Source organism: Phascolarctos cinereus, unplaced genomic scaffold (genome assembly GCF_003287225.1).
Source record: "Phascolarctos cinereus isolate Bilbo 61053 unplaced genomic scaffold, phaCin_HiC Scaffold_9;HRSCAF=440, whole genome shotgun sequence".
NCBI classification, from domain to species: domain Eukaryota; kingdom Metazoa; phylum Chordata; class Mammalia; order Diprotodontia; family Phascolarctidae; genus Phascolarctos; species Phascolarctos cinereus.
In genome coordinates, this window is record NW_027556402.1 from 256,686,683 (window position 1) to 256,713,568 (window position 26,886).

General features: G+C 54.6%; 3 protein-coding genes across 3 annotated transcripts; 1 reads left to right on the plus strand and 2 right to left on the minus strand.

The window, feature by feature from the left end:
• Positions 1-343: 343 nt before the first annotated feature.
• On the minus strand, positions 344-5,833 carry FIBP (FGF1 intracellular binding protein). Its single transcript, XM_020968317.2, has 10 exons — positions 5,646-5,833; positions 5,326-5,524; positions 4,792-4,918; positions 2,684-2,784; positions 2,472-2,605; positions 1,743-1,851; positions 1,585-1,648; positions 1,128-1,214; positions 859-956; positions 344-732 (listed from the first exon to the last, which is right to left on the minus strand). Exons 1-10 carry the CDS (start codon positions 5,728-5,730, stop codon positions 663-665), a joined length of 1,074 nt encoding a protein of 357 aa, XP_020823976.1. The 5' UTR covers positions 5,731-5,833; the 3' UTR covers positions 344-662.
• Positions 5,834-9,145: 3,312 nt separating this feature from the next.
• Positions 9,146-10,130, plus strand: CCDC85B (coiled-coil domain containing 85B). Its single transcript, XM_020968146.2, has one exon. The coding sequence runs from the start codon at positions 9,242-9,244 to the stop codon at positions 9,977-9,979; it is 738 nt and encodes a 245-aa protein (XP_020823805.1). The 5' UTR covers positions 9,146-9,241; the 3' UTR covers positions 9,980-10,130.
• A 1,196-nt stretch (positions 10,131-11,326) lies between these two features.
• Positions 11,327-17,284, minus strand: FOSL1 (FOS like 1, AP-1 transcription factor subunit). Its single transcript, XM_020968144.2, has 4 exons — positions 17,128-17,284; positions 15,441-15,638; positions 13,738-13,845; positions 11,327-12,207 (listed from the first exon to the last, which is right to left on the minus strand). Exons 1-4 carry the CDS (start codon positions 17,215-17,217, stop codon positions 11,797-11,799), a joined length of 807 nt encoding a protein of 268 aa, XP_020823803.1. The 5' UTR covers positions 17,218-17,284; the 3' UTR covers positions 11,327-11,796.
• Between the last annotated feature and the right edge of the window lie 9,602 nt (positions 17,285-26,886).

The window sequence follows — 26,886 nt, forward strand, 5'->3', positions numbered from 1 at the left end:
AGGAAATGGCAAACCAGTCCAGCATCTCTGCCAAGAAAACCCTCAGTGGGGTCGCAAGAGTCGGACATGGCTGAAACAATCAAACAACTTAGAATGTGGAGCACCAGACCCAGGGCCAGGGGGTTGGGAGAACCTTGACCCCAGAACAGCAGAATTCGAAGGAGCCTGAGAGTCCAGGACCCACCGCAGAGCTCAAAGGGCCTCAGAGGTGATTTCATCGTGGAAGAGGGGGGGCCTCAGCCGCTCTCAATCCTGCCCCCTCCCTGCCCCCATCCGGATGCCATCACTCCTCCCAGGATCCTGTTTCAGGCCCAAGAATCACCTGCGGTCAGACTCCCCAGAGTCAGGGCTCACCCCAGGTCTGCCAATTTATTATCAGCACAAAGAGGGGCTTTGGCCCACACGAGCCAGGGAGCTGGTGAACCTTGGGGTCAGGGGCTGAGCTCCCCACCCTGGGCCGCAGCTCCCCATTCCTGCAGGAGGGCAGGAGGGGCCCCAATTTTATCCTGGGCCTGGGCTCCCACCTGCCAGCAGGGGAGACGGTGGGCTGAGCTGCCCTCTCTGGGCCTAGGTTCACCCTTCACCCCCTCCCATAGGCAGGGCAGGGTGTCCTGGCCCTAGAGACAAGGGCTGCGCTGTCCTGCAGGGCGGGCCGAGGCTCCTCAGTCATGATACATACGAAGGAGACAGCTGCGAAGGGTGACCATGTAACGATCCCAGAGGGCCTGGTGCCTGGCAGTGGAGAGAGGAGTCACTAGAGAGGGCTCAGTCCCAGCAGCCCGGGGCCTAAGACACAGGGCCTGCCACGCAGCTGCCGCTGGGGATGAGGGTGGGGGGGAGTGGGGCAGGGGCCCTCACCGAAAGCCATCTAGGGAGTGGACCGATGCTGAATACTGGTTCAGGAAGAGCCGGACGTCATTCAGCGGCCAGCGGTCGGAGCGGCACGGTTCTATAAACTTTGGGGAGACAGAAGGCCCAGCTTCACACTCCCCTCCTCCTGACCCAATCCTTTCAGCCACAAGTCACAACTGACAGGCAGAATGGGAAGAGAGGAGGAGGCAAAGGAGAGCCCCATGTGATAGTGAAGGGAAGGTAGGGGGCAGTCCCACGACAGGGGGGATCCCCACCTTCTCAACAAGGTCCACAAACAGGTCCCGCACGTCCTTGGTGTGGGTGAGCTTGGAGGCGATGTTGACCAGCCCTCGGGACAGGTTCTGTGGGGCCAGGAAGCCAGGGGTCCTTGAGCCTGTCCCTCTCAACCCAGGGATTCCAGAACTCCAGGGCAGGGGGACCCCCCTTTCTACAGACCCGACCCCCCACCCCGGGCCTGTCAGGATCAGCAGCAGCATCTCCCATAGTCACTACAAGAAACCAGGGTGTGTGCAGCCAAGCTAGGGAAGGCCAACGGAAGGTCTGGCAAGAGCCCTGGTCCAGGGTGTCAGGAGCCTGGGCCCTGGTCCTGACCCTGAGGAAGGTGCTCCCCTCTTTGGGCCTCTGGAGAGACAGCAGGGTGGGGGCCGGAGGCTCTCAGCCCTTCCAGAGGGTTCAAGATTCCTTACAGTTTACAGCCCAGGGGAGACGGACCTTGAAGTTGGCTTCCATCTCTGGGAAGACGCTAAGTTTCCCTCGGAGAGCGGTACACACCAAGCTGTGAGGAGTAAAGAAGCGGCCAGTGCTGGGCCCGGACTCGTCTCCCTCTCCGGGCCCTGAATCCTCTCCCTCCCTGCTCCTGCCCCAGACACCTCTTGTGCAGATCGAGAAGGTCCTTGTCAGCCACCAGCACCTTGAGCTCCTTCAGATCCTGAAGAAATTCCTTGTCCAAGTCTACATCCATGTCATCCACCTGAGAGTCTACAGAGGGGTCCCCAGAGAGCAGGGGGAGAGCCGGGTGAGGCCTGGGCACTGGCTACCGGCCGCCACATCTGGCCAGAGCCTGGAGAGGTCTGGGCCTCTGGCAGAGGAAGGCAGCCTGGCTGGCTGGGAAGCCCTTGCCTGGAAGCCTTGATCATTTACAGGCTGGGGGACCATAGCATGGCAGACTTGAGTCAGGAGGACCTGGGTTCAAACCTGCCTCAGACAGTGACCAGCAGTGTGACCTTGGGCTATCCCTTAACTGGGCCTCTCAGAAAATGAGGTTAGATATGAAAGCCCCAAGGGTCCCCTCCGGCCCTAATCAGTGATCCTGTGACTCAGTTTCCCTCTCCAGGGAGGGATGGGACTGAAGTCTGGAAGATCTCTATGCTTAGCTGTTCCTGCTCTAGGTCTTAGGGTCCCTCCCCACATTAGTCTGTGCCCATCTGAGCCCTGGGAAAGGAAAATCAGGTGGGACCCAGAGTCAGGTGACCATTTTGGGGGCAGGGAATGTGTGTGGAGTGAGTCAGGGCATTGGAAACTTCCTGACCTGGAACTTTCTTTGGGTGGGGGTGGGGTGGCTGCTTACCCACAACAGGGATGGGAGAGGGGCTGCTCACCCACAGCGCCGGGTGTCCAGTTTTGAATCATCAGCTCAGCACAGAAGGCCAAGTCCCCAAAAGTCAGATACTGCAGCTTTTTCTTCCCCGTCTCAAAGCGGTTGTTAGCGAAGAAGACGACAGCAGCATAGTCCCTGGGGGGAGCCCGGGTGCTTAGTCAGACTTCAGACCCCCAGGGCCAAGCCCTCCCGGGTCCCCCCCAGACCCCTCACCTGGCCAGCCGGTCAGAAAGGAGGAAATGCTGCTGGATGTTGCCGGCCAGGGAGCCCCGCATCTCCTCCACCACCTTGAAGACTCTCTTGAAGTTGTCAAACTGTGGGGCAGAAGAGGTAGCTGGGGTAGGAGGCCTGGGGTCCTTGTCCCAAGGGAGCTCCAAGAAAATAAGTTGTTAGCATCTAAGGTGGGACAACGCCAAGGGCTGAGAGCTAGGGAGGCCCTAGAAATTCACAACTCAGTACTGCCTCAATTTGACCTTCACTGAGAAGGGTCATGCAGTTTTCTTCTTTTTTTTAAATCAAATTAACCAACAGTTTATCTATTCTTTTTTTTTTATAATACCAGCTACTAGGTTTTTTTTTTTTATTAATAATTAGTTCAATGGTTTTCTTACTTTGAATTTTATTCATCTCTCCTTTGGTGTTCAGGATGTCCAACCTGGTGTATAATTGGGGGTTTTTATTTGTTCTTTTTCTAGTTTGTTTGTTTTTTAGTTGCATGCCATTTGTTGATCTGCTCATTTGGACATAGAAGGTTCCCCCTAAGTGCTGCTCCAGCTGCACCCCCAGATTTTAGTATGCTGTCTCAGGGAACTCATAGCAATGGCAAACGCAGAGCTGTCTTCAAGGATGTGAGGGGCGTACCGGAGGGAAAGGGACAAGTCTGGGGAGCAGGCCCAGGGGCCTTGAAAGGGACCCTTAAATGGACACCTGGACATGGTCCCAAGAGAGGATGAGCTGCCCTCAGGAAGAGCTGGACAGGTACTTCCTTGGGGGGTGGGGGTGGGAAGAGAGAACCCTCATTCCAGTTGGGGTCAGAGCAGTTTGCCTCTGAGGTCTCTTCCAATTCTGATACCCTGTGGTTCTGGGCCAGAAAGACCTGGGTTTAAATGCTGCCTCAGGCACTGCTGTCACCCAAGCAGTCAGCCTCAGTTTACCCATCTGTAAAATGGGGATAATAATAGCACCTACAGATTACATGAAATAATCACCACAAAAATGTCCTTGTCGGCTAATGTGTGACCCTGAAGGCAAGGTCTGGTAATTCCCAGAAATGGAGGCAAAGCTCAGAGGAAGGGGGAGTCCCATCCCTGGGGGAGGGGGGGGAGTACATTCCCGAAGTTTCACCATTTAGGGCAGGATGAGCACGTCATATTTAGCAGACAGAGCTGAGACAATATTCCAGAGGCACCCTGGTCAGAAGAGGCTGAAAGGGGCTCAGAGATCATTGTCTCTTTTCTCCCAACCAGCATTATTAAGTGCCTACTGTATGTCAGGCAGTAGGCTGAATCTCACAACCCTGAGAAGAAAGTAAGAAGAGGAAACTGAGGCAGGGAGAATCAGCTGACTTGCCCTGAATCACAAGGCTAGTAAGTGTCTGAGACCAGATTTGAACTCAGGGTTTCCTGACTCCAGGTCCAGCATTCTGTGCGCCTCTATAGAGGAAACTGAAGCCCAGAGAAGGAAAGGGATTTGTCTGAGGTCACCCAGTGAGTCAATGGCAGAGCTGGAATGAGAAGCCAGGTCCCTGGCCTCCCCACCCCATGCAGGAGCTGCATTCTCTGTAGTCCTGGCAGTAACTAGGACTTTAGTGGCCTTGGACAAGTTCAGTTGGGCTGGGGGTGGAAGTGGAGGGGCTGCCTCTTATAGGTGGGAAAGGTCCAACTCAGGGTGGGCCCCAGGAAAGAGCAGCACTGTCCAGAGAATGGACATAGGGAGGAAGCACACCACCTGGACAGGGCACCCTGGGATGAAGCCTCATTCTTTCTGTCCTAGTTCTAGCTCCGACTGGGAGCTAAGCTGAGAAAGGGGGCTCAGACCAGGAGGTGAAGGGATCTGAGTGCCCGTTGTCCAAGGCAGGTACTGGGGAGCCACCAAGGGTCCTGAGCAGATTACAGAGGCAGTGTGGGTACGACACAGGATAAGTGTGGGAGAGAGGCCATCAGAGCCAGGGTGGCGGCCCTCGCTAGGTGAGAGGCTGCTTGAAATGTCCCAAGAAAGGGAGGAGAGGCCACGGGGCAGAGAACAAGGGAGCACGGGGGCGTCCCGGGGCCAGACCATGGGACGGGGCAGGGAGGAAGGGGCAGAGCCCAGACAGCCCTGACCTGTCTCCTGCAGCTCTTGAGGGTCACCCCGGTCTTGGTGCTAATGTCATCCAAGTCCTTCTTGGTGCCCTTGGACAGCTTCTTTCCAAGCACCTCCCGGACAAAGGCTTCGTCAAAGGCGTAATACCTGCGGGAAGGGGGACAGGCCTTGAAAGAACAGGATGGGCGGAGTCTGGGGGCCTGGATGGAGGAGGGGAGAACCAATAGGGAAGAGGAAAGGGCTTCGGACCACTGGAGAAAGAAGCTGACAGTGGACAGGGCTAGTTGTAGCAGAAAGGCCCCGACTCTATGGGGATGTCTTGACCGGGGGAGGAGGAGGATCTTGGATGCGGAGGTGTTAAGGCTATGGGAGGGGGCAGGGCAGAGCAGGGTAGGGGTGCAGATCCTCAGGGGGTGGGGGAGAACATCGGGGAGAGAACTGAGGGACCCTGGGAGGGGGTTCATCGAGGGTGGGCCAGGATGGGCAGGGGGCGGGGCCTCAGGCAGCAGGGGCAGGGCCTCGGGACACCAGGGGCGGGGCCTCAGCGTCCCCACCTCTCGATGAGCAGGGCCTGCCGGGACGGCGGGATCTGGAAGACGAGCTGGTGCAGCAGCTTGGGTGGTGTATGCAGCAGGCGCTCAAGCATGTGGAACGTGCGGTAGTGGTCCATGGTGTCGCTCTGCAGCACGCCCGCCGTGGCCCCCGTCTGCTCCAGGATGCCCGAGCGCACCCGCAGCCCGACGGCATCGTTCACTGCGGACGAGAGGCGGCCATGGGGGCGGGCAGGGGCGCGCCCCGCCCCCACTCCCGCCCCCATCCCCACCCAGCCTCGCCCCCGACCCAGGGGGGGCTCCCAGCGCTCCCCCGCCCGCACCCGAGTATCCGTCCAGCCAGAGCCGGTACACATCCTCGTCGATGAGGGTCGTGTTCCCCACGAAGATGTCCAGCTCGTTGGTCATGTCGGAGCTGGGCGCCCGGACGCCCACCTGAGCCGACCGGACCCGGAGCAGCCACCGCTTCCGGTTGCAGCCGGGCCTCCACTCCCACACCCGCAGCGAACCACGGACCACTTCCGGTGCGGAGGGGCGGGGGCTGGGGGCCTCGGGGAGGGGCCGGAGGTAAGGCCCCGCCCCTTGCTGGACAGCGGTCCCGCCCCATTTCCTCTTCGGCCCCGCCCCGTCCTGAGAGCCACCCACAGCCCTGTGGCGCCGGAGGAAGGGGAAACCCAGGCACTGGGGAATTCCCCGCCCCCTCCGCAGCTCCTCTGCAGCTCCTCCTCCCCGTCGTCCTTCCCCACCCCCCAGCCCACAGGTCCCCTTTTCATACTGTTCTCCCCTTTACCAGTTTCCCCTCCCCCAGATTCTCCAGCTCCTCCTCCTTTCCCACCCCCAACCCACAGCTCCTAATTCCATACCCCCTTCCCTTTGCCAACCACAGCTTCCCGATCCCCGCAACCCACAGCTCCCCATTCCATATCCCCATTCCATATCCCCCTCCTCTTCACCAATCTCCCCCTTCCCCTTCCACAGCTTTCTCATCCCCCATCCCCCAGTTCTTCATGCCATATCTTTCTCCCTTTTTCCAATCTCCCCCTCCCCTTGTCCAAAGCTCATCCTCTTTCTCTATCCCCCACCCCCAGTTCTCCATTCCATATTCCCTCCCCTTTATCAGTCTTCCCCTTCCCCTTTCCCTATCCCCCCATCCCTCCTCCTCCCCACGTCACCCTTATTAGATCAGTAAATCAATTTAAAAAAACCTTTTATTAAGCAAAATGTATCAACACTCTAGGCGCTTCAGATACAAAGACAAATGTGTAAACAGCCCCTACCCTCCGAGAGTTTCTTTTTTCTTGGGGAAACTATGCATGCTCATAGAAGTAGATACAAAATCTATACAATGTTATTACAAGAGAATGGGGGAGGGGGAGGGGAGAGGGACTAGCCAGGGAGGGCTCAGAGAAAATCTCAGGTGGGAGGTGATGGGTCAGTCGAGATTTTAAAGGCTCCGGGGATTTTAAGAGATAGAAGTGAGGAGGAAGGGCATTCCAGGTGCCGGGAGTGGGGTGAGGGGAAAGCCTCTGTAAAGGCAAGGAGCCAGCAAGTAGGCCCGGTTTCTCCTCACACATCTCACCGCTCCACCTCCCCCATCCTTCTCCCCACCCTCCTTTCCTCCTCTCCCTCAGTCTTCATCTCCTCATCCCCTCTCATCCAGTCTCCTTTTCTTCCTCCCTTTTCTTCTAACCATCCTCCATTGGGGCCTCTCTCCTCCCCACCCCATCATCCATAAACCCTACCTTCCTCCATCCTCCTTTCCTCTGCCCATCTTCCTTTTCCGCAGCGCCGTCATCCCTTCTTTTTCCCTCCCTGCAGTCTGCCTCATCACTCCTCCTCCCGTTTATCAAGCCTCCTTCTTCTGGCTGCCCGGGTCTGCTGAAAAGGAGTCCAGCAGCCGCTGTGAGGGGCCCAGTTCTACTGGGACAGTCAGCCTCCCCATCCCACTCCGGGCTTACCTATTCCCAGCTTGGAACTTCGGGACTAGGCTGACATTCAGGGCGGGTGGGTAGAGCGGAAGGACTAGTCACTAGAAAGGAAAAGTGGAGCCCGAAAAAGAAAGAGAGAGCTGGGGGACTAGGACGCTTGTGTTCCACTGGAGACAAGATAGCGCCTCCAGGGAGGGACCTGGGACGGCATGGGTCCCCTCGGAGTGGAAGTGATGATACGATGGGAATCTAGACGCTTGGATTCAGGGTTCAGACAAGCCCTCGAAGGCATAGGACGGACAAACCGTCGAAGGACAGCGCCTTCGGGAAGGCACAGGGACTCCTCCTGGGTGTAGAGGTCAGGAAGGTATAGGACAGTGCCTTAGCGAAGGGAGCTAGAATCCTGGGTCCGGGGTCAGGTGATATGAGGAGAGCACCTCAGGCTTCGAAGGCAGGGACACCCGGATGCCAGGTTAGGGCACTGAGGACACAGCCCAGGGAGATGGACCGCTTGGAACTCTGAGCTTTTAAAGGAAACTAAATTAGAAGCCCTATGAGAATTGGTTCAGGCGGAGGTGGGAGGACAGCCCCCCGGGGCAGGTACCGGGCCGCCTGGGTTCTGGAGAAGTGAAAGCTCTTTAAGGACTGGGAGCTGGGACACGAATTCCGGATTCTGTTGGAGATGGAAGGATAATCCTCTCCTCACTCCCTCAGGCATCTGGACGCCAGGGTTCTGGGGAAAGTAAGATAGGAGTCTTTTGAGGATAGAACCTTGGGATACTTGATTCCAGGTTCAGGCAGAGATGCGAGGATAGCGCCCAGGGGCTAGGTACTGGGACGTCTGGGTTCTAGGAGAGATAAGATGAGAGCCCTTTGAGGACAGAGAGCTGAGACTTCCGGGCCCAGGGTTCAGGCGGAGGTTAGGACAGCACCCCCGGGCAGGTAGTGGGACATCTGGGCTCTAAGGAAGATAAGATGGGAGCCCTTTGAGGACAGAGAGCTAAGACTTCCGGGTCCAGGGTTCAGGCGGAGGTTAGGACAGCACCCCCGGGCAGGTAGTGGGACATCTGGGCTCTAAGGAAGATAAGATGGGAGCCCTTTGAGGACAGGGAGCTGGGACACTTGAATACTGGATTCTGTCAGAGATGGGACGATAATCCTGTCTCCAACCCCGCAGGCACGGGAACGCCAGGGTTCTGGGGAAGCTAGGATGGGAGCTCTGTAAGGATAAGACCTTGAGACTTCTTGTTCCCAGGGTTAGGCGGAGATAGGAGGATAGTACCTCAGGGCAGGCACCGGGACACCTGGGTTCTGGGGAAGATAAGATGGGAGTCCTTTGAGGACGGGAGCTCAGACTTCTGGGTCCAGGGTTCAGGTGGAGATGAGGCTAGCACCCCAGAGCAGGCACCGGGACGCCTGGGTTCTGGGGAAGATCAGGTGGGAGTCCTTTGAGGACCAGGAGCTGGGACACCTGAGTCCCGGATTCTGTTAGAGGTGGGAGGAGAGTCCCTTCCCCACCCCCACAGGCACGGGGATGCCGCGGTCCTGGGGAGCCCTGGGAAGCTAGGATGGGAGCCCTCTGAGGACGGGAAACTCAGTCGCCCGGGTCCAAGGTTGCGAAGCTGGGCAGAAAGGACCCTTCTCCCTCCCGGCTCCCCCTCCCTTCCCCTCTGGGGCCGGCGCCAGGCCTGAGCATCCCTGGGCGGGGCCCCCCCTCCCCGGGCTCCGCCGCGGTCCGACCCCATTGGCCGCGTCCCTGTGACGTCGGGGGGCCCCGCCCCGGGCCGCCCGCTCGCCCCCGGGCCCCCATTCTCGCCGCTGCCGCCGCCTCCGCCTCCGCCGCCGCTGCCTCGGCTCGGGCTCGGCCTCGGCCTCGGGGCCGCTTCTGCCTCGGCCTGGGCCCGGGCCGCCTCTGCGCCCCTGCCCCGCTCGGCCGGCCCGGGGGGCAGCGGGCCGGGGGGGATGCACCAGCGGGAGCCCGGCCGGGGGCCATGGAGGGCGGCGAGGCGGCGGGCGGCCCGGGGCGGCCGCTGAGCGACGCGGAGCTGGCGGCGCTGGCCAAGGAGGAGCTGGTGCGGCGGCTGCGGCAGGAGGAGGCGGAGAAGCTGGCGGCGCTGGTGCAGCGCGGCCGCCTCATGCAGGAGGTCAACCGGCAGCTGCAGAGCCACCTGGGCGAGATCCGCGAGCTCAAGCAGGTCAACCGGCGGCTGCAGGACGAGAACCGCGAGCTGCGCGACCTCTGCTGCTTCCTGGACCACGAGCGCCAGAAGGGCCGCCGCGTGGCCCGCGAGTGGCAGCTCTTCGGGGCGCACGCGTCCCGGGCCGTCCGCGACGAGCTGGCCGGCTGCTGGCAGAAGCTGGCGCAGCTCGAGGGCCGCCAGGACGAGCTGCTGCGGGAGAACCTGGCGCTCAAGGAGCTCTGCCTGGCGCTGGAGGAGGAGTGGGGCCCGCGGCCGGCGCCCGGGGCCGGGGCAGCCTCTGCCGCAGCCGCCGCGGCGGCAGCAGCAGCAGCAGCAGCAGCAGGAGGAGGAGGTGGAGGAGGAGGAGCTGAGGCCGGGGCCGAGTCTGGAGGAGATCCAGGAGGCCCCGGCCCCGACGGCCCGGGTGGTCCCGGACCCGAGCTGGGGCTGCCCCCGTGCGGGGCCCGGGACGTGGGAGACGGCAGCTCGAGCACGGGCAGTGTGGGCAGCCCGGACCAGCTGCACCTGGCCTGCTCTCCGGACGACTGAGCGAGCCCCTCAGCCCCTTATCCTGCCCAGCTGGGAAGCGGCCCCTGGGTGCCAGCCCCTGCTAAGTCCGGGCGGGGCCCCCCCGCGGCCCCAGCTCTGTCCAGCCCGGACGCGCCCTTGCCCTTGGGCAATAAAACTGCAAGAGATCCCAGCCCACGGGCCTGGACCGTGCGTCTGTTTGGGGACCCAGAGGCGACTCGGGGGGTGGGGGTGAGGTGGGGAGCCGGACCCCTCTGGAGATTGGGGTGATTTCCCTCAACGCCCAGCCGAGGCCCCTTTATGTAGTGGAAGGAGCCGGAACCAGAATGGCTTGTGCTTGGAGGTAGACCCCTGGGGAAACCTTGCAGTTTGAACCCCGCCCCTCTGACTCCGAGAAGATGGAGTGGGGAGGCAGCTGCCCCTGGGAATTAGTGAGGGAGCAAATCTTTAGTGGACACCCAAAGGCCGGGGCTCAGAGGGGTCTAGAGATTTCCTCAGCAAAAACTAGGCCCAGATCCAAGCCCTGAGGAGGAGCCCCCACCCTCTCCAGGCTCCTTCCTGCCCAGACCAGGATGTTTCTGTCGGAGACAATGGGGCAGGAAGCAGGTGGTGGGGTTTAAGGTCCAGATAAAGAGGAGCCTGAGGTGAACCCCCCACCCCTGGGACTTCAGAGCTGACCAAGGAGCAGGATACCTTGGGGCTTGGCTGGTAGGCCATTGGGATTGCAGGGAAATAGTGATTGTGGGGCACTGCTCCTCTTCCTGGCTAATGTCGAAACTATCCCTGTGGGAAAGGCAACCCCCCCATTCCCAAGCTCCCTGGAATCTTTGGAAGTACTAATTGAGAAACCAAGAGGCTTGAGCCCTACCCCTGGTCTAGCCACAAACTAGCCACCTGATCTGGGACAGAGGCCTCTCTTGGCCTCAGTTTCTCCATTTGTAAGATAAAGTTAGGTTGGATAATGCCTCAAATCCATTCCAACTCTGACATTGTGTGTTCTGTGTTCCAAGGTCACCCCTGCTCTGACATCCTTTGTTCTATGTTGTAAGGACACCGGCATTGTGTTCTAAGATCTTTCTGTGTCTGGATAAACTATGATTCTATGTGCTCAGATTCCTGGGTCCCAGGGAGACACCACCCAAAGCCAACCTTCAGTCCTTTTATTCCATTTGGCCAATTTATACAAAAATAGTCTCTTTAGGAAAATAAATAGCAGCCTCTCAGGAAAAGGAGCAGGTTCCACGTGGGGCTTGGGGGGAGCCTCTCTGAGCTTCGAGGGCCTAGGGCCACTCCAGCACATCGAGAAGGCGTGGGAGCTCTTCCAGACGTAGGGCCTGCCCAGTGAGAAGGGCACCAGAGCAAGGCGGGGGGGTGGCGGGGGGGGCTCCGCATCACCTATGCTGCCGGGAAGGGATTTTGTGTTTAGTGTTCTCTTGGACACCTGAAGCTACAGGGATGGAAGTTGGTCCCATGGAGAGCCAAGGGGCTAGGAGGCAGTGATAGCTCAGAATGGGGGTAGGGTCTTGTAGGAAGATTAGCAATAAGCCCTAGAGGACAGGGATGCAGGCAACTTGGCCCTGGAGCTCTGAGCTGTGTGTTAGGGGAGGGGAAGAGTCCCAAGAGCTCCTGCACATAGAAGGCACTTCGATGTTCCTTGCCTTGAATAGGATCAGTCTCAGTCTGAGCCCAGGGAGGTGGCTGGAGAGACTCCATGGTCCCCAAGATGCTCAGGACGTGCTAGGACAAAGGATGCCCAAGGTGGAGATGGGGGCCAAACGAGAAGGGGGGTGGCCTGGGTTGGCTGGACCAGGGTAAAGGTGACTGGAGCTCTTGGAGGCTCAGAGGGCCAGAAGTGTGGGAGAGCCCAGGGGATCAGAGCCAGGGTCCCCACTGCTGCTGCTGCTGCGACGATGGGCAGACGAACAGGGCTCTGGGGTCCCCGGGTAGGTGAAGACCAGGCTGGGAGTAAAGGGGGTCAGAGAGGGCGTGGTCATGAGAGTGGGCGTGTGCAGGGCCTCTGGCTCCAGAACAGGACCAGGGGAGAGGGAGATTTGGGGCCGGCGCCGGACAGGAGCAGTGGCACTGCCTGAGGCCCCCTCTGCTGGCTCAGCCTCTTCCTCCAACTCATTGGGGACCTTGCACACAGGGCGGTGAGCCTCCAGAACCAGCTGCAGCCGCTCTTTCTGCTTTTGCAGATCTTCGATCTCTTTCTGTAGCTCTGATTTCTCTCCTTCCAGTTTGTCTGTCTCCTGTGAGGAGAGGTAGGAGGTTGAAATGGGAGTCATCAGAAGCAGGGCAGCACCCACCCCACCCCTCCCCGCTTTAGCCTTCTCCTCTTGGAGACTGTGAGTCTCACCAAAGCCCCCAGGTTCTGGATCAGTCCAGACTACAATGCCCATCAGGTTCTGAAGGGTGAGGTTCATGGGATCACAGGAGTTAGGGATCTTTTAGGCCAACTCGGCCGTTTTACAGAGGAGGAAACTGAGGCTCAGATTAAGTGATTTGCCTCAGACCACCCAGCTGCTAAGTGAAGTTGGAACTTCAATTGGTATCAAGACTCCCTGACTGCCTTTACTCCATTCAATAAACATTAAGTTGGGGCAGCTAGGTGGCACAGTGGATAAAACATTGGCCCTGGAGTCAGGAGGACCTGAGTTCAAAATCTGGCCTCAGGCACTTGACACTTACTAGCTGTGTGACCTTGGGCAAGTCTCTTACCCCTCAACTGCCTCACCAAAACAACAACAAAAGAGTAATAAACATGAAGTACTGGGAGAGACAGAGTTTGGAGGGTACACGGTCTCCCGCCCCCAGGGAGCGCGAGGAGAATAAGACACAAACGCAGATGTCATTTAATAGTGTATGAGTGCAAAACAATGTCCTTGGAGATCAGAAGGGGAAGCGGCTGCGGGGACGGGGACAGGGGAGGCAGGTGGCAAAGTAGACAGAGCCCTGGACCTGGAGTCAAGAAGTCCTGAGTTCAAATCCAGCCTCAGATATTTAGCTGTGTGACCCTGGGCAAGTCACTTAACCATTGACTGCCTCAGTTTCCTCATCTTTAAAATGGGGATAATAACACCTATCTCTAATACTTTTAAGGTGTTTTGAAAACCTTCAAGCATTGTACAAATACAAGTTGAGGACAATTGTTTTTGTTCTGTATTATCAAAAAAGGCTTCCTGCAGGAGGTGGTATTTTGATTTGGGCTTTACAGGAAAGGTAGGAATTCAAAGGGCTTGGAGAGAATTTCAAGCAAGGAGACCAGCCTAAGCAAACGCTAAGAAGTGAGGCATGGACAAGGGGAAATAGGTAGTTTTGCTTGCCTAGAGAATAGAGTAAGAGGCAAATAGGGTAAAATTAGGTTGATAAGTTAGGGTAGAAGGCCTTGAATGCCAGATAAGGATCTGACTTTTACTTAGAGGGCAATAGGGAGCCACTGATGGTTCTGGAGCCTTCACTATTATTAACTCTCCCCAGGTCTGAACAAACAATAATAGCTTCTTCAGTGCTTCAAAGGTTTTCAAAATACTTTTTATCGCCACAATCCAAACTTTCAAGGTAGGTAATACAAACTTTATCTCTCCCACTTTGCCAATGGGAAACTGAGACTCAGATGGGGAGAGTCTGGGGACACTGTCAGTACCTGCATTCAGGCCTTCAGACTCCTAAGTACCCAGAAGCCAATAGAGAAAGCAGGACCCCCCCAACCCTTCTCACACACCCCCAGGCTCTGAGAGTCTTTGCCCTACGGCCTTATGGGATCTCGTCCTTTCACTTACTGCCTGCAGGAAGTCAGTCAGCTCCTTCCTCCTGTTCCGGCATTTGGCGGCTGCCAACTTGTTTCTCTCCCGCCTGACCCTCCTCCTCTCCTCCTCCTCGGGACTTATCTGCAAGGGGTTAGAGGAGAGGAACAAAGATGAAAACTATGATGAGTGGGAGGTGCTGCCCTGCAGCTGGGAAGGGGAAGGAGGAGGAACCCATCCATTCCTTATACGCTGGGAAGAGCAGCCCAGAATCAGAGGATCATGGAATCACTAAATTTGAGCTGAAAGGGACCTTAGAGGCTATAGAGGCCAGAGTCACATGCTCAGTTCTGGACATTATTGTTTCCAAAGGACATTGACTGACAGGGGAGTGTCCTGGGAAGACAACCAGGATAGTGAAGGGCCTTGAATCCATGTCATCTGAGGACCGGGTGAAGGAACTGAATATATCTGGCCAGAAAAAGAAAAGACTCAGGTTGGCCAAGGTCACTGCCAAACGCTTGAGTGTTTGAAGAAGGATTAGATTGGTTCTGTTTGCCCCCAAAGGGCAGAACCAGGAGCAGTGGGGCTAAGTTGTGGAGCCAATTTCATCTTCCTTTCCTACCTGTTAGACTGTTAGACCTGTCCTGAAGTAGGCTGGGCTTCCCTGAGGGCTGACTGGTCACTTATCAGGGAGCTTAGAGGCAGGATTCTTGTTTCTAAGGGCTGGACCAGAAGGACAAGGAGGTCCCTTCCATCTCCCAGATCCCATGACAGTCCAACCCCCCATTTGAAGCTCAGAAAGACTAAATGACTTGCCCTGTGTCACACATTGAACAAGTCAGAAGTGGAATTTGAACCTCTTTATGATTTTAAATGCCCCCATGAATGCCGCACTACGATACGATCTTCCAAAGGGACTAACTGAAGGGGAGGGGTCCTCACTCTTCCCCAAAATAAAGGACTCTCAGTCTATGGGCATCAAGCAACCCACATGCATTTATTAAGTACATCCCACATGCTGGTCACTGTGCCAGGCCCTGGGCATCCAAAGACAGCCTCTGCCCTTAAGGAGCTGGTGCAGGTCTTTGCTTGGGAGCAGAGACCAGGGCTATGGTGGTGTGTCCTGCGCCTTAGGATTCAGAAGTGGAAGAGAACTTGGAGTTCCTGTAGTCCAAATGCCTCACTTTAGAAAAGAGGAAACCAAGGCCCAGAGAGGGTAGAAAAGGCAGCTGATTTCAGGGAGCAGACCCAGTGCCCAGGTCCCTTATTTTCCAGGTGCCTCTGTTTCCTTCACTGTAAAAGGAAGGGATTGGACTTGTTGGAGGCTAGGCTTCAGCTCTAGGCTTAGGAACTCATGAAAAGGCAGCAAAGATCATAGGATTTAGGGGGGAAGGGTCCCCAGAGTGCAACCCCTAACTTTTCAGAGGAGGAAACTGAGGGCCCTAATTCACATTTCTGTAGGACCTGCTTTAACACAAGTCAGTGAGAGCTGTGGTGGAATGATTGGTCCCATTCTGCAGAAGTTGAGAGCCCAGTGTCAGAGAGCTGTTATGGGACCAACGATCTAAAATCCTTGGTCTCTCTCATTCCTAGGAGTAAGAGGGACCCCAGGCAGCAAACAAGTCTCTGCCTGTGTGTACCCTAGGGCTCCAAGCAGCTGACTTTGGGGAGCCAGAAACCTCCCTCTGGGTCCCAAGGTGGGGGCCTCCCTCCATCTGGGTAGAAGGGGCTTTCACCTGTTCGCTGTGCCTCCGCCGAACCCCAGGTGGAGGCCCCACAGCACGAATGACCCCAGGTCGGCCCTGGAGGCCATACGGCTGATAAGGGAGAGGCCTGGGGTAGTTGCCACCGGGTCCCAAGTACCGGGGCTGCGTCATCCACTGAAATTCCTGGCTGCTGCTGACCGTGTTGAGGGTGGGGACGAAATGGAACTTCTAGGGGAAGAGAAACAAAAAAGAAGGGGGCAGTTAGGGCATACCTCAGCTCAGGAAGGCACCAGTAAAGTGGCTGGCTCCAGGGAGGGGGGCTGCTTGGGCCAACCTGAGGCAACGCTGCGGTCCCACAGAACTCCAGCACCAAGGGAAGATGGAGGAAGGGTCTGCAGCTGGCTTCAGGCAGGGACAGCCTCAGCTAGAGAAGTACTGAACCGCCCCCTCCCCAACTCCAGTACCAGGCTAGGGGGCTGATGGAGGGATCTCAGGGACTGGGAGCAGGCGGCTGCAGGGAGATGGGGGCTCAGGAATGACCTCGGGGCCCGAAGCCTGGGTTTCGGGAATGGAAGACGCTAGTAGTGAGTGGGGTGGGCGTGGAAGAGGCCAGGGAGGGCGAGGATAGGAAGAGCCCCGAGCTGTGGGTCAGGAGAGGCCGGGACCCCGTCCGGGAAGCCGTGCTGTCGTGCCCAGGCCTGTTCAGGCTCAGCCTCCTCCGGGCTGGGGCGGCCTCGGTGACCCCAGTTCCGTCCCCTGAGGGACTCTGGAGTCAGCGGCTTCCTCCTCCCTGGGCACCCAAAGGCGGCGGCATCGCGGACAGGAGCGCCTCTGGGGGCCAGGAAGGGAGGGGCGCCCCCACACGCCCCCCCTCCCATCCCCGGTGACTCAGCTGCCTGTGACTCGGCGCTTCGGGCCCTCGGCCGGCTAGCTCCCCACGCGGGACACGTGCTCGCCTGGCCCTGGTTCGGCAGGAAATGGGCACCTGCCCAGAGTCCCCTGGGTCCTGGGGGACAGAGCACTGGCTCTCGCACCCACCACCCCTGCTCCGGAGTCCCACACTCAATGGCTGGTGGGGGAAGTGTCCGGCCAGGATCCCATGGCTACGCCCCCTCGCCAGCTCAATGCCGGGGACCCTAGAAGTCCAGAGAGGGATGAATTTCTCCTTCTCAGCCTTATCCTTTGGGAGGGAACATGAAGCTGAAAGTCCCGAAATTAATCAGACATCCAAGAATCTGACTCCCCATATCCCTGCTCCAGGTCAGGGTGAGTGCAGGCCAGGGCCCGCTTCGGCCCGGATAACTGACGTGCGGAGACAGGGGAATAGCGGGCTGGCAGAAAGGGGAGTGGGGGAGTGGGGGAGGAGGAGGAGGAGGAACAGAAAAGGGAGCAGAGCCCAGGGCTAGAGGGTAGATCAGGGTACGGGCAAGAGGCTTCGAGAGGGGGAACACTGGGCCTTGGGAGTCCCGGGGAGGTAGCAGGACCTGGCTAGTTGCCCGCGCGGGCGCCCTAAACCGAGCTGCCTCCATGAGTCCCATTCCCCCGACACAGAGATCTTCGACTGGAGAGCCGAGGCCAGGCCCTGGGCCTCTCCATCCCCGGCCGGGTCTCGCAGCTGAGGAATAAGTATCCTCCCAGCAGACCTGCCAGCCTCCCAGCCCGTCCCGAGTCGCTCCGGGCCCCAAGTGCACCATCCTGGCTCTCTTGTCCTCCTCACCTGCTGGCCCGAGGTGGTGGGTGGCTGCTGAGGAGCGCCGTACGAGCCGCCCCCGGAACTGGGCCCAGCTTCCCCAAAATCTCGGAACATGTCTTCGCTAGTATTGAGTGGGTCCCAGGTTTCCCGGACTCCCCGCGTCCCTACTCACATCTGACTCACTTGCTGCTCGGTCGCCTCCTTTGCTTTTTTATGAATGAACATTTTTGTGGAATGAACCATTTTTGTCTGGGGGGACGATCGCTATACACCTTCTCGACTTTAACGTCCAAAAATGAAAATCTTTTCTGAACTCTGCCTTTTTATATTTCGTCTTGTCGCTTACCTAAATCTATCCTCTTCTTTTCAGAAAAAAAAAAAGACGCAGGCCCATGCTCCTCGGAGCCAACAGTACGTGCGTGCCCCCCTGGGAGCCAAACAGATTGGTACGGTCGAAGAACTGATGACGTAGATGCCCATATATGGGGCAACTTCCTACGCCACGCCTAGGCTTAGTAAAGGATTCCCCCGACGCCAGACATTGCCGCCTCAGGTTTTAGGGAACCTGGACTCCTCCTCCTTTCTCCCAGGCACTGAGCGCCCAGAGGGATGCGGGGCCAGGCCAAGAGGGAGCAGTCAGACCCGCGTATCCGCAGCCTCGCGCTGCGAGGGCAAGGAGAAGGAATTCAATTTCTCAATCCTTGTTATTTAGCACCAATTCTGCGCCAGGCGCTGGGGCTACAGAGACCAATATAAAGCAGCCCTTGCCCTCAGGGAGCTTACGTTCTACTGAGTACTTATCGCCACCCGGATAAGTAGAAAGAAAGTACTCGGGGGGCAATAGCCCACTGTTCGGTACGATCGCAACTCTTCAGGGTTCATGATTGATTTGGGTGGGAGAGCGGACAGTGCGGAAGGAACGATTCCAGGGCCCTGCCTTCAGGGAGCTTACATTCTTTTTGGAGGAGGGGGAGAGGGATATTGCATATACCAGGGAAGACAAGGTGATTTGAAGAAAGCACTGAAGGGGAAGAAGTGGGGACCAGGGCTCCCCAGAGGAGGTCACCTGCTCTGAGCCTAGAAGGAAGAACGCTTCGGAGAGGCAGAGATGATAAGAAATGTTCCAGGAACTGGGGGGGGGGGGTCTTATGCAAAAGCAGTGGGGAAATGAAGCATGGAATTTGGGGAACAGCTCACAAAAGGCGGATTAGGCGACGTGGGTTCCAACATCAGCTCTGATACTAGTTGTGTGTCGTTGGGCCAGTCAATTCACTTTTTTAAATCTCAGTTTCCACCTCTGTGAAAAGGGGTTAATAATACTGCCTAACTCACAGGGTGGTTGTGGGAGAATTGCTCATTCATTCAACACACTTTTACTATACAAATACTACTTGCTAAGTGCTGGGAATACAAAAAGAGGCAAAAGATAGGCCCAGCCCTCTCTGAGCTCCCAGTCTAAAGGTGAAGACAATGCACAAACAGACACTGGAAACAGCGCTAGGTACAAGATAACCAGGAAGTCATTAAAAGAGCAAAAGCACTGGACTTAAGAGGGGTGAGGCAGGGCTTCCTCTGCAAGGTAGGATTTTAAATGGGATTTAAAAGAAGCCGGGGAGGGCAGCAGTCAGAGTAGAGGAAGAGCAGCTCGGGCCTTGGAGGAGGGAGCAGCCAGAGAGAATGAGGGTCTTGCCCACGGAACAGCCAGGAGGCCAGGGTCACTGGATCAAAGAGGATGTGTCCAGGAGTGAAGGGGCCAGGAGACTGGGAAGGTCAGAGGGGGCCAGGTTAGGAAGAACTTTGAAAATCTTTAGAGCACCATCAAAATGGGAACTGGTTGGCCCTGAACCAAGTGGAAGCTAGTGAGCTGCCTGTCCATGCTTGAAAAAAATAGAACGCAAAGGAGTCAGACTCAAGTAATTTCCAATTCTCAAAGGGAAAGGGGAAGGGAGCAATGAGGTCCTCCACTCCATCTTTCTGCCTGCATAGAATAAGAAACAGATCTGAAAGCTTCTCAGTCTTTAGGACCCCCTTTTCCTCACCAGGGGGCCTTCACTACCTCTTTAAATTGTTTTCTAGATTTAAAGATGAAAGGGGCCTTACAGACTATCTTGTTCAATCCCCTCATTTCACAGAGGAGGAAACTGAGACCCAAGGGTAGTCAAGTCTACAAGTATTTATTAAGGCCCTAGTATGTGCTAAGTGCTGAGCTAAAGAAAAGCAAAAACAGTCCCTCAAGGAGGTCTAATGGGGAGTGACTTGGCCAAGGTCACACAGGTAATAAATAGCAGGGTTGGGACTTGAACCCAGGGTCTCGGTCTCTAAATCCAGTGTTCTCTGTTTATTATGCCATGTTGCCTGCATAGTCTAAGAAGTCCCTTCCCCCAACCCCCCTCCCTACAGGATTGGGCAGCTACGTGGCTCCGTGGATGGAGCCCCGGGCCTAGAGTCAGGAAGACCTGAATTCAAATGCGACCTCAGACACTTACCAGCTGTGTGACCCTGAGCATTTGCCTCACTTTCCTCATCTGTAAAATGAGCTGGAGAAAGCAATGGCAAACCACTCCAGAAAACCCTAAATGGGGTCAGATAGAACTGAACAACATGCCCTACAGGATTGCCTTCAGATCTATGTGGAGCGCTGGCTCTGGACTCGCTGAACAGGGTCTCTGCACACAGCATCCCCAGGGGAGACTTATCTCAGTAGAAGGGCCCCGAATGACATAGGTGCATACCTGCGCATATTAGCATGAACCCCAGCAGAGGTCGGCTCTTGATGGGCACTACATTTCAGGGCAGAAGGACAGAAGCAGATGCACACTCAGATGCTGACACACGTGGACGTGCTTCAACATACAACTGCTGACACATACTTGGCTCGCTCATTTCTACTGAACCGGACCCAATTCCACTTCACAGCCCTAGAAATGTACACCCAGGTCCACCCCCGCAGAGGCAGGATGTTGCAGGAGAAAGAAAAAGGGATGAACAATCAGGAACCCTGGGTTCTAGCCCCAGTTCTGTCCTTGACTTGATGTCACCTTGGGAATTGTAACAAAGGGTATCTCTCCCCATCTGTAAAACAAAGGGCTTGGACTGAATGGTTTCAAATGGTTCTCCCAGCTCTGCCACACCCTAGTCAGCGTTCTAAGGGCCCTCCTACCCTGACATTCTCTGTTCTAAGATCTCCCATCTCTAACACCATGTTCTAAGGGCCCTTCTAGCTCTAACATACTATGTTGAAAGGTCCCTCCTGGCTCTGATAGTCTGTGTTCTAAGGTTCCTCTTAGCACTGACATTCTGTATTCTAAGTTCCCTCCCAATTCTGACATTCTGTTTTATGTTCTAAGTCCCTTCCTAGCACTGACATTCTCTGCTGTAAGCCTCCTTTCAGCTGTGATAGTCTTTGTTCTAAGGTTCCTCCAAGCTCCAACATTCTATGTTCTACAACAGGGTCCTCCCAACTCTACCATTTTCTGGTCTAAGATCTCCCCCAGCTCTGACATTTTATGTTCTAAGGCTCCTCCGAATTCTGACATTCTCAGTTCTAGGTTCTAATGGTATTATTCCCAGCTCTGACTTCCCTGTTCTAAGGTCTCTCATAACTCCGACACTCAATGTTCAAAGGACACTTCTAGCTTTGACATTCTCTGTTCTATGTTCTAAGAGCCCTCCCAGCTCTGACATTCATTAGAATACAGAGCATAGAAAATCTGATGTGGGAGGTACATTAGAACATAGAATGTAGAGTTGGGAGGAGTCTTAGAACATGTAATGTCAGAGTTGGGAAGGACTGTAGATTATAATTATATAACACTAGAAGGGACCTTGGAACACAGAATTTGGAACACAGAATGTCAGAGCTAGAAGGGATCTTTGAACAAAGAAAGTCAGAGCTGGGAGGGACCTTATAAAAGAGAATGTCAGACTTTTGAGAGATGTTAGAACAGAGAATAGAGAATGTCAGAGCTGAGAGGGATCTTAGTCAATCAATAAACATTTATTAAGTGCTTACTGTGTGCCAGGCAAAGAACCCCAACCCTAATTCTGAATGTCAAGTGCTGAGAAAGACCTTAGATCGTAGATTTTGTTTGTTTCTTATTTAATTTAATTATTATTATTATTTTTTGCTACATCTTAAGTTCTGAACTGATTCCCTTCCTGCCTCTCCACCCCACACTAGACAAGGCCACCATTTGACACAGATATACATATGTATTTTTTCATATACCGATGTAAAATCATACTATGCATACTGCTATTTATCAGTTCTTTCTCTGGAGGGAGCATAGACTTCAGTTTAGAATGTCAAAACAGAAAGGAACCTTAGAGATCATTGAGTGCCACCCCTTCTGTTTAAAAATGAGAAAACTAAAAGCCCAGAGAGGGAAAGGGACCTGCCTGAGGAAGTGGTTTGCCCAGCCAGGAGCAGCGGCCCCAGCATCACAGCCCAGGCCTGCTGTTATTTCCCTGAGGTTTGGATGGGAATCAGAATACAGAGGGGGCCAAGGGCAGAAGTGGTTCCAGAAGAATCAGGCCAACAGTTGTAAGGGCAGCAGGGAGGGAGGCCATGGACTGGGTCTGGTCAAGAGGAAGGAGCCCAGAGTGCTCCCCAGGAGCTGTGGCTGCTTCAGGCTCCAATTCACTTGGGAGGTGCTGCCTTGGAATACTTTTCTTAGGCCTTTGCGGAGGTGTCTCTTGCCTTCTCCTTCTAGGCCCCAGACTAAATCCTAAGATTCCTGAGAGCAGAAGGAATGGGCAGAGGTGCTTTCTCTCCTGGCTTCTCGGCTGGTCACATCTCCATGCATTCTTTGGTAAAGCCAAAGCAAACGTCAAGCCCTCTCCGGTTCTTTACCGTCATGGTGGGGTCTCAGGCTCTTGAGAAATGGTTCGGTTTTCAGTGTAAGCAACTGACAAACGCTATAAATCAGGACTTGGTTTATCATTCTGTTGATTGTTGAGGCGTGAGAAAATAATGGAGAAAACGTAATAATGCAGGTTAGATTTAAAAGTATGTCAGGCATACACATAAATTTTATTTATTTATATATGTATATAAAAACATACATATGTGTGTATACATATACACATGTATATACATACATATACATGTACACATATACACATACGTAAACTTTTAAAGGAGACCCAGTTGTTAAACACTTACCAGCAAAGCCCTAGTCTAGGTCTATTCAGATGGTTTTAAGGCACTTCCACTGCCGCCCCCGCCTCCCCCCATGCCATGGCCTGTTAAGAAGTGAAAGGCTGATGGATTAAAAGACTAGCAAAGTTTGGAAAGACTTACAGCCCAACTCTTAAAATGGGAAAGGAGTTTAACAGGAATGTATATGTAGAGCCTATATCAGATTGCATGCCATCTTGGGGAGGGAGGCAAGGAGGGAGGAGGAGAAAATTTAAAACTCAAAAGTTTATGAAAGTGAATGTTGAAAACTAAAAAAAATTAATAAAAAATACAAAAAAAAAAAAGAAAGGAGACAGGGGGAGGAACAAGAGTCCTTTAGGCTGAGGTCTGCCTGCTTGTTGATGTGCCTATTAGGAGTGAGGACAAGTAAGAATGGGGGGGGGGGGTTTCTGTTTATATACAAATACAAACATAAGCATTCTGTCTCCCAGCCAGTCACTGAATCTCACTCTGGGAAAGCAGGTTTTGAGCTCCTGGGATGAAAGGTACTAATGGATGATCTGGTTGGCCCATAAATCTGCCACACCTCACTGTCGAGAAACTCCAAATGCCTGAGGGAAACTGAGTCACAGAGGACTTGAGAAGGCACAGGCACACCTTCTCGAGGTTGCCTCCTCTTCCCTCTGGCTCTCCTCAGTCTGAGCCCAAGTCCTAGCTCCCTTGCCCTAGAACCACAGCGTCTTCATCAGACCCCAGTGAGAAGAGAAGAACTGTGTTCCAGGTTCCCAGAGGCACTAAGAATAAAACCCAGGAGTCCCAACTCCTAGGACACCTCTCTGCTCTGAACTACACAGTTCTAATCGAAGCTGACAAAGGTGGAGGGGGTGGGGAACAGCAAGGTACCAGCTGGCAAGTCAATCCCTGCCACAGATGGAGAAAGCCAGACAGCTGGCCATTCAGGCCTTTCCCCTCCCCCTGGGTAGACAGGAAGCTTCTGACTCCAAAGAAAAGGATTTTGGGTTTGGAAGGGATTCAGAGTTCTGAAAGAGGCATTCTTTGGCTGGAGAGCTCCCCTCTCGCCTCCTGCTCCTGCTGCTTGGCGGAGGGCTGACCTCGCTCAGGGAAGAGCTTCTTCCCCTTCCCACCTCCACCAGGTGGCCATTCCCTGCCGCTAGTTCCCCAACCCCCCCCATGCCCCGCCAGGATCAGTCCCCTCTCCCCACCTCCCCTCCATGGACTCCAGATCTGACTTTCAGGATAGCTTCTTGACCCCTTAAAGCAGGAAATTAAGGGTCAGGAAGGGAGGTGGTCTGGGGGCCCCTCAGAGAAGCCTCCCCTGACCTTGAATTACTCCCTTACTATCCCAAGGATGGGAATCAATGAAACAGGGAGTTTCCCCCGAGGATGAATCAATCCCATGTGTCAGGTTGCCAGGGGCTGAAGCGCCTTACCGCCACTCCCTCCCGGCACTACGCTGGAGTCAGGGAGCCTCAGCCAGGGAAATTCCCCATTTTGGGGCTTTGAACCCCATCCAAAGCCAATCGTTTTCCCTCAAGTCAGTCATTTCCTGTTTCCTATAGCACATCCCAGGATGGTGGGGCCCACTGTCCCAGGACAGCTCAGAGGCTGTTTGTGATGGGGTGGACAGAACTGGACAGACGTTCCCCCAGCTTAAGACACAAGCAACCAATGCCTTTACAGTCTTTAACGGATTGGGGGAAGCGAGATGGGGAGGAATGGGAAACAGCAGGTACCAGACTGCTCTGCCTCTGATTCCTTTCACAAAAGAGGAAGGAGACATTAGGAGGATGAGACAGAGGGGGACTCTTCCCCACAATTTTTTCCCTATAGAAGCATCCCTCTTTCCCTTCCCAAAAGAAATCCCTTTGCCTGGAATACAAGGTCTTGCCAGGTAGCGTATTGCCTCCGTTTCCAGGCCAATCTGGGATCACCCTCGTTTACACTGTACTCCAGTTGGCTTATGAGGACAATTCTGTGATCCCTAAACCTGTCCCGATGCGTTCCTGGAGTTTGGCCTGCTTTGTTCCCTTTCTCTGTACCCTCCCCCTTTACCTGCTGAACTCTTCGCCATTCTTTAAACGCCTGCTCAAATGCCTCTTCTTCTGGGAAGCCTTTCCTGACTGCCAGAGGATAAAAGGACTGGAAAGGTTCCAAGCACTATGCATGGAATCCACTTGTCCTATAACACTGGAAACTGAGGGTCCCCTCTTTGACTCTTAGTCCCATAAGACTAGGGAGCAAGTCAGGTCTAGAGAAGGGTAAGTAAAGTGGGGAGGCAGAGGGGATAAAGGGGAATCACCAGGGAAGGAGAAAGGGAGGAAGGGAACATGCATTTAGAGAGTGCCTACTATGTGCTAAGTGCTTTACAAATATTACTTTATTTGATCTTCACAACTCTGTGAGGTGAGTGCTGTTATTATCTTTATTTTACAGATGGGGAAACTGAGGCTGAGTGAAATTCAGTGACTTGTCCAGGGCCACACAACTAATAACTACCAGAGGCCAAATCTGAACTCAGGCCTTTCTGACTCCAGGCCCAGCTCTATTCACTGAGCCACCAGCTGCCTTGTTTTTAAACTATCTACACTGCCCTCTGAACTCAGGAGCCTCATAAATCATGTCTGTAGAATGAATGGCTGAGGGGGCTACACCTTTACCTAGGCTTCTGGGGCCCACAAATGCCTTCCTTTACAAGTGACCTCATTTCCTTCTCCCCACAAAACTGTGCCCAGAGATAGATCAGATAACCGTATCTTTGTGTTACTGCTGATGAGGAAACTGAGCCTTCCCCCAAATCCCACACCCACAGTGCACCTGCCACCCTGACCTAGAAGTCAGAAGACCTGGATTCTAGTTTCAGCTCTGCCCCTAACTTAGCTGGGTGACTGGCTGTATTCCTTCTCTCCTGAGCCTCAGTCTGGTCCTTTCTGGGATTCAAATACTTGGAAAAAGTTGGCATAAGACTGTTAGAAATCAGAGTGGAGTGTCAGTGTCCCCGCTGGGGGGATTAGTGGGCTCACGTGTTGAATGACTCCAGGGGAAACTGAGGCACCTGAGTGTAGTGGGGAGGGCCAAGAGGGATCCAGCAGCTGGAGGAGAGAGTCGGGCTTGCCTAAGCTCGGGGAGTGGAGGGAGGAGCCTCGGGGGCTGGGAGGAAGGGTACTGGGGGAAAGGTGACTCCTGCCAGTTGCTACGCAGGTCTGGAAGGGGAACCTTTCCATCTCTCCTGAAAGACGAGACTCGGGCTTCAAAGCCAGAAGGGAGCAGGAGGCGCCGAAGCATCTGCACCCGATGACCATCCCTGTGACCACCACGGTGGCCCATGGGGAGAAATCCACGAGTAACTAACTGTCCATGACTCACCTCACTTCCACCTCCCCTCTCCCGCCAAGTCAACTCAACTCTGTGGCATCTCCGCTCCCTGGCGGTGGCATTCCGATCGCGTGAGGCTCCGGGTCCTGACTCAGCCTTCGCACGCAGCGCTCCGTTCTAGGCAGCAGGCAGTTAGAGACCCGCCCGCCCCCCGCCCCCCGCAAGCACCAGACGAAAGGGGGAGAGCCGGGAATGAGGGGCAGCACTGGAGACCCAAGCTAGCCCAAGAGACTCGAGGGGGCTCAAGCCAAAGGGCCAGGAGCTAGCAGAAACCCCAGGCCCTCCCTGGTGATTCCCTCCTTATCCCCTCTGCCTCCTTTACTCGTATCTCTTTGGAGCCAAGTCCTTGGTGACTGAGCTGAGCAGCCAAATACAGTCAAGGACAAAAAGGAGTAGAATCAAACACCTTATACTTTATAGCACAGAAAATCCCAAATGGAAAAATGGTCTAGAGAGGAAAAGCCACTCCATGAAAAAAGAAACTGAGAACAATGGAAAGTGGAATCTTTCACAGTTATGAGTAGGAGAAAAAGTCACAACCAGTCAAAGCACAGAAGACAAAATGGAGAATCTCAAATATACAAAATGTAAATGTTTTCGCACACATAAAATCAATGCAGCTAGAGTCAGAGAAAAATATATGGATTTGGGAGAATCTTTCTATTACATATTTGACAAAAATTCGATGAGTACAGCCTGTAGGGAACTAACAAAAATATATGTTTAAGAACCTCAACAGAAAAGTTTACCAAGAAATACAAATGATCAAAAACCACTTGAAAAAAATTTCAAAATCACAAATAACCAAATAAGTACAAATCATAATCCTGAGACACCACTTAGACAATAAATGTCTTTTGAATGAATTCTGCCTTAAGGTAGCAAAGATGCTAAAAGACGGACAGAGTCATTGTTGGAGCAGTTGGAGGAAGAAAGGCAACCTGATTTATTGTTAATGAAGCTGTGAGTTGGTCCAGCTGCTCTGGGGGGGAATAATTGGAATTATGACAGAAAAGCTACTTAATTGCTCATCTCCTTTGACCTCGAAATCCCACTACAGGCACTATACTTCAAGGAGGTTACTGAGAGCAGGAAAAGCTCCTGCTATGTCAAAGTGTTGATGGCAGTATTATTTGTCTGTCTGTTTGTTTTTTAAAATTTTATTAATTTATTTTGATTTATCAACAATCACTTCCATATGCTTTTGAGTTGAAAATTTTTCTCCGCCTTCCTCCCCCCCACCCTCCCCA

Coding starts and splice junctions, on each gene's coding strand:
- FOSL1 (XM_020968144.2), bottom strand. CDS start 17,217: ATGTTCCGAGATTTTGGGGAAGCTGGGCCCAGTTCCGGGGGCGGCTCG. Junction 15,639..17,127: donor CCACCACCTCGGGCCAGCAG/GTGAGGAGGACA, acceptor CTCTTCCCCTAG/AAGTTCCATTTCGTCCCCAC. Junction 12,208..13,737: donor TGACTGACTTCCTGCAGGCA/GTAAGTGAAAGG, acceptor CTCTCCTCACAG/GAGACAGACAAACTGGAAGG.
- FIBP (XM_020968317.2), bottom strand. CDS start 5,730: ATGACCAACGAGCTGGACATCTTCGTGGGGAACACGACCCTCATCGAC. Junction 4,919..5,325: donor CAGGCCCTGCTCATCGAGAG/GTGGGGACGCTG, acceptor CCCTTCCCGCAG/GTATTACGCCTTTGACGAAG. Junction 1,852..2,471: donor CTGGACACCCGGCGCTGTGG/GTGAGCAGCCCC, acceptor ACCCCTCTGTAG/ACTCTCAGGTGGATGACATG.
- CCDC85B (XM_020968146.2), top strand. CDS start 9,242: ATGGAGGGCGGCGAGGCGGCGGGCGGCCCGGGGCGGCCGCTGAGCGAC.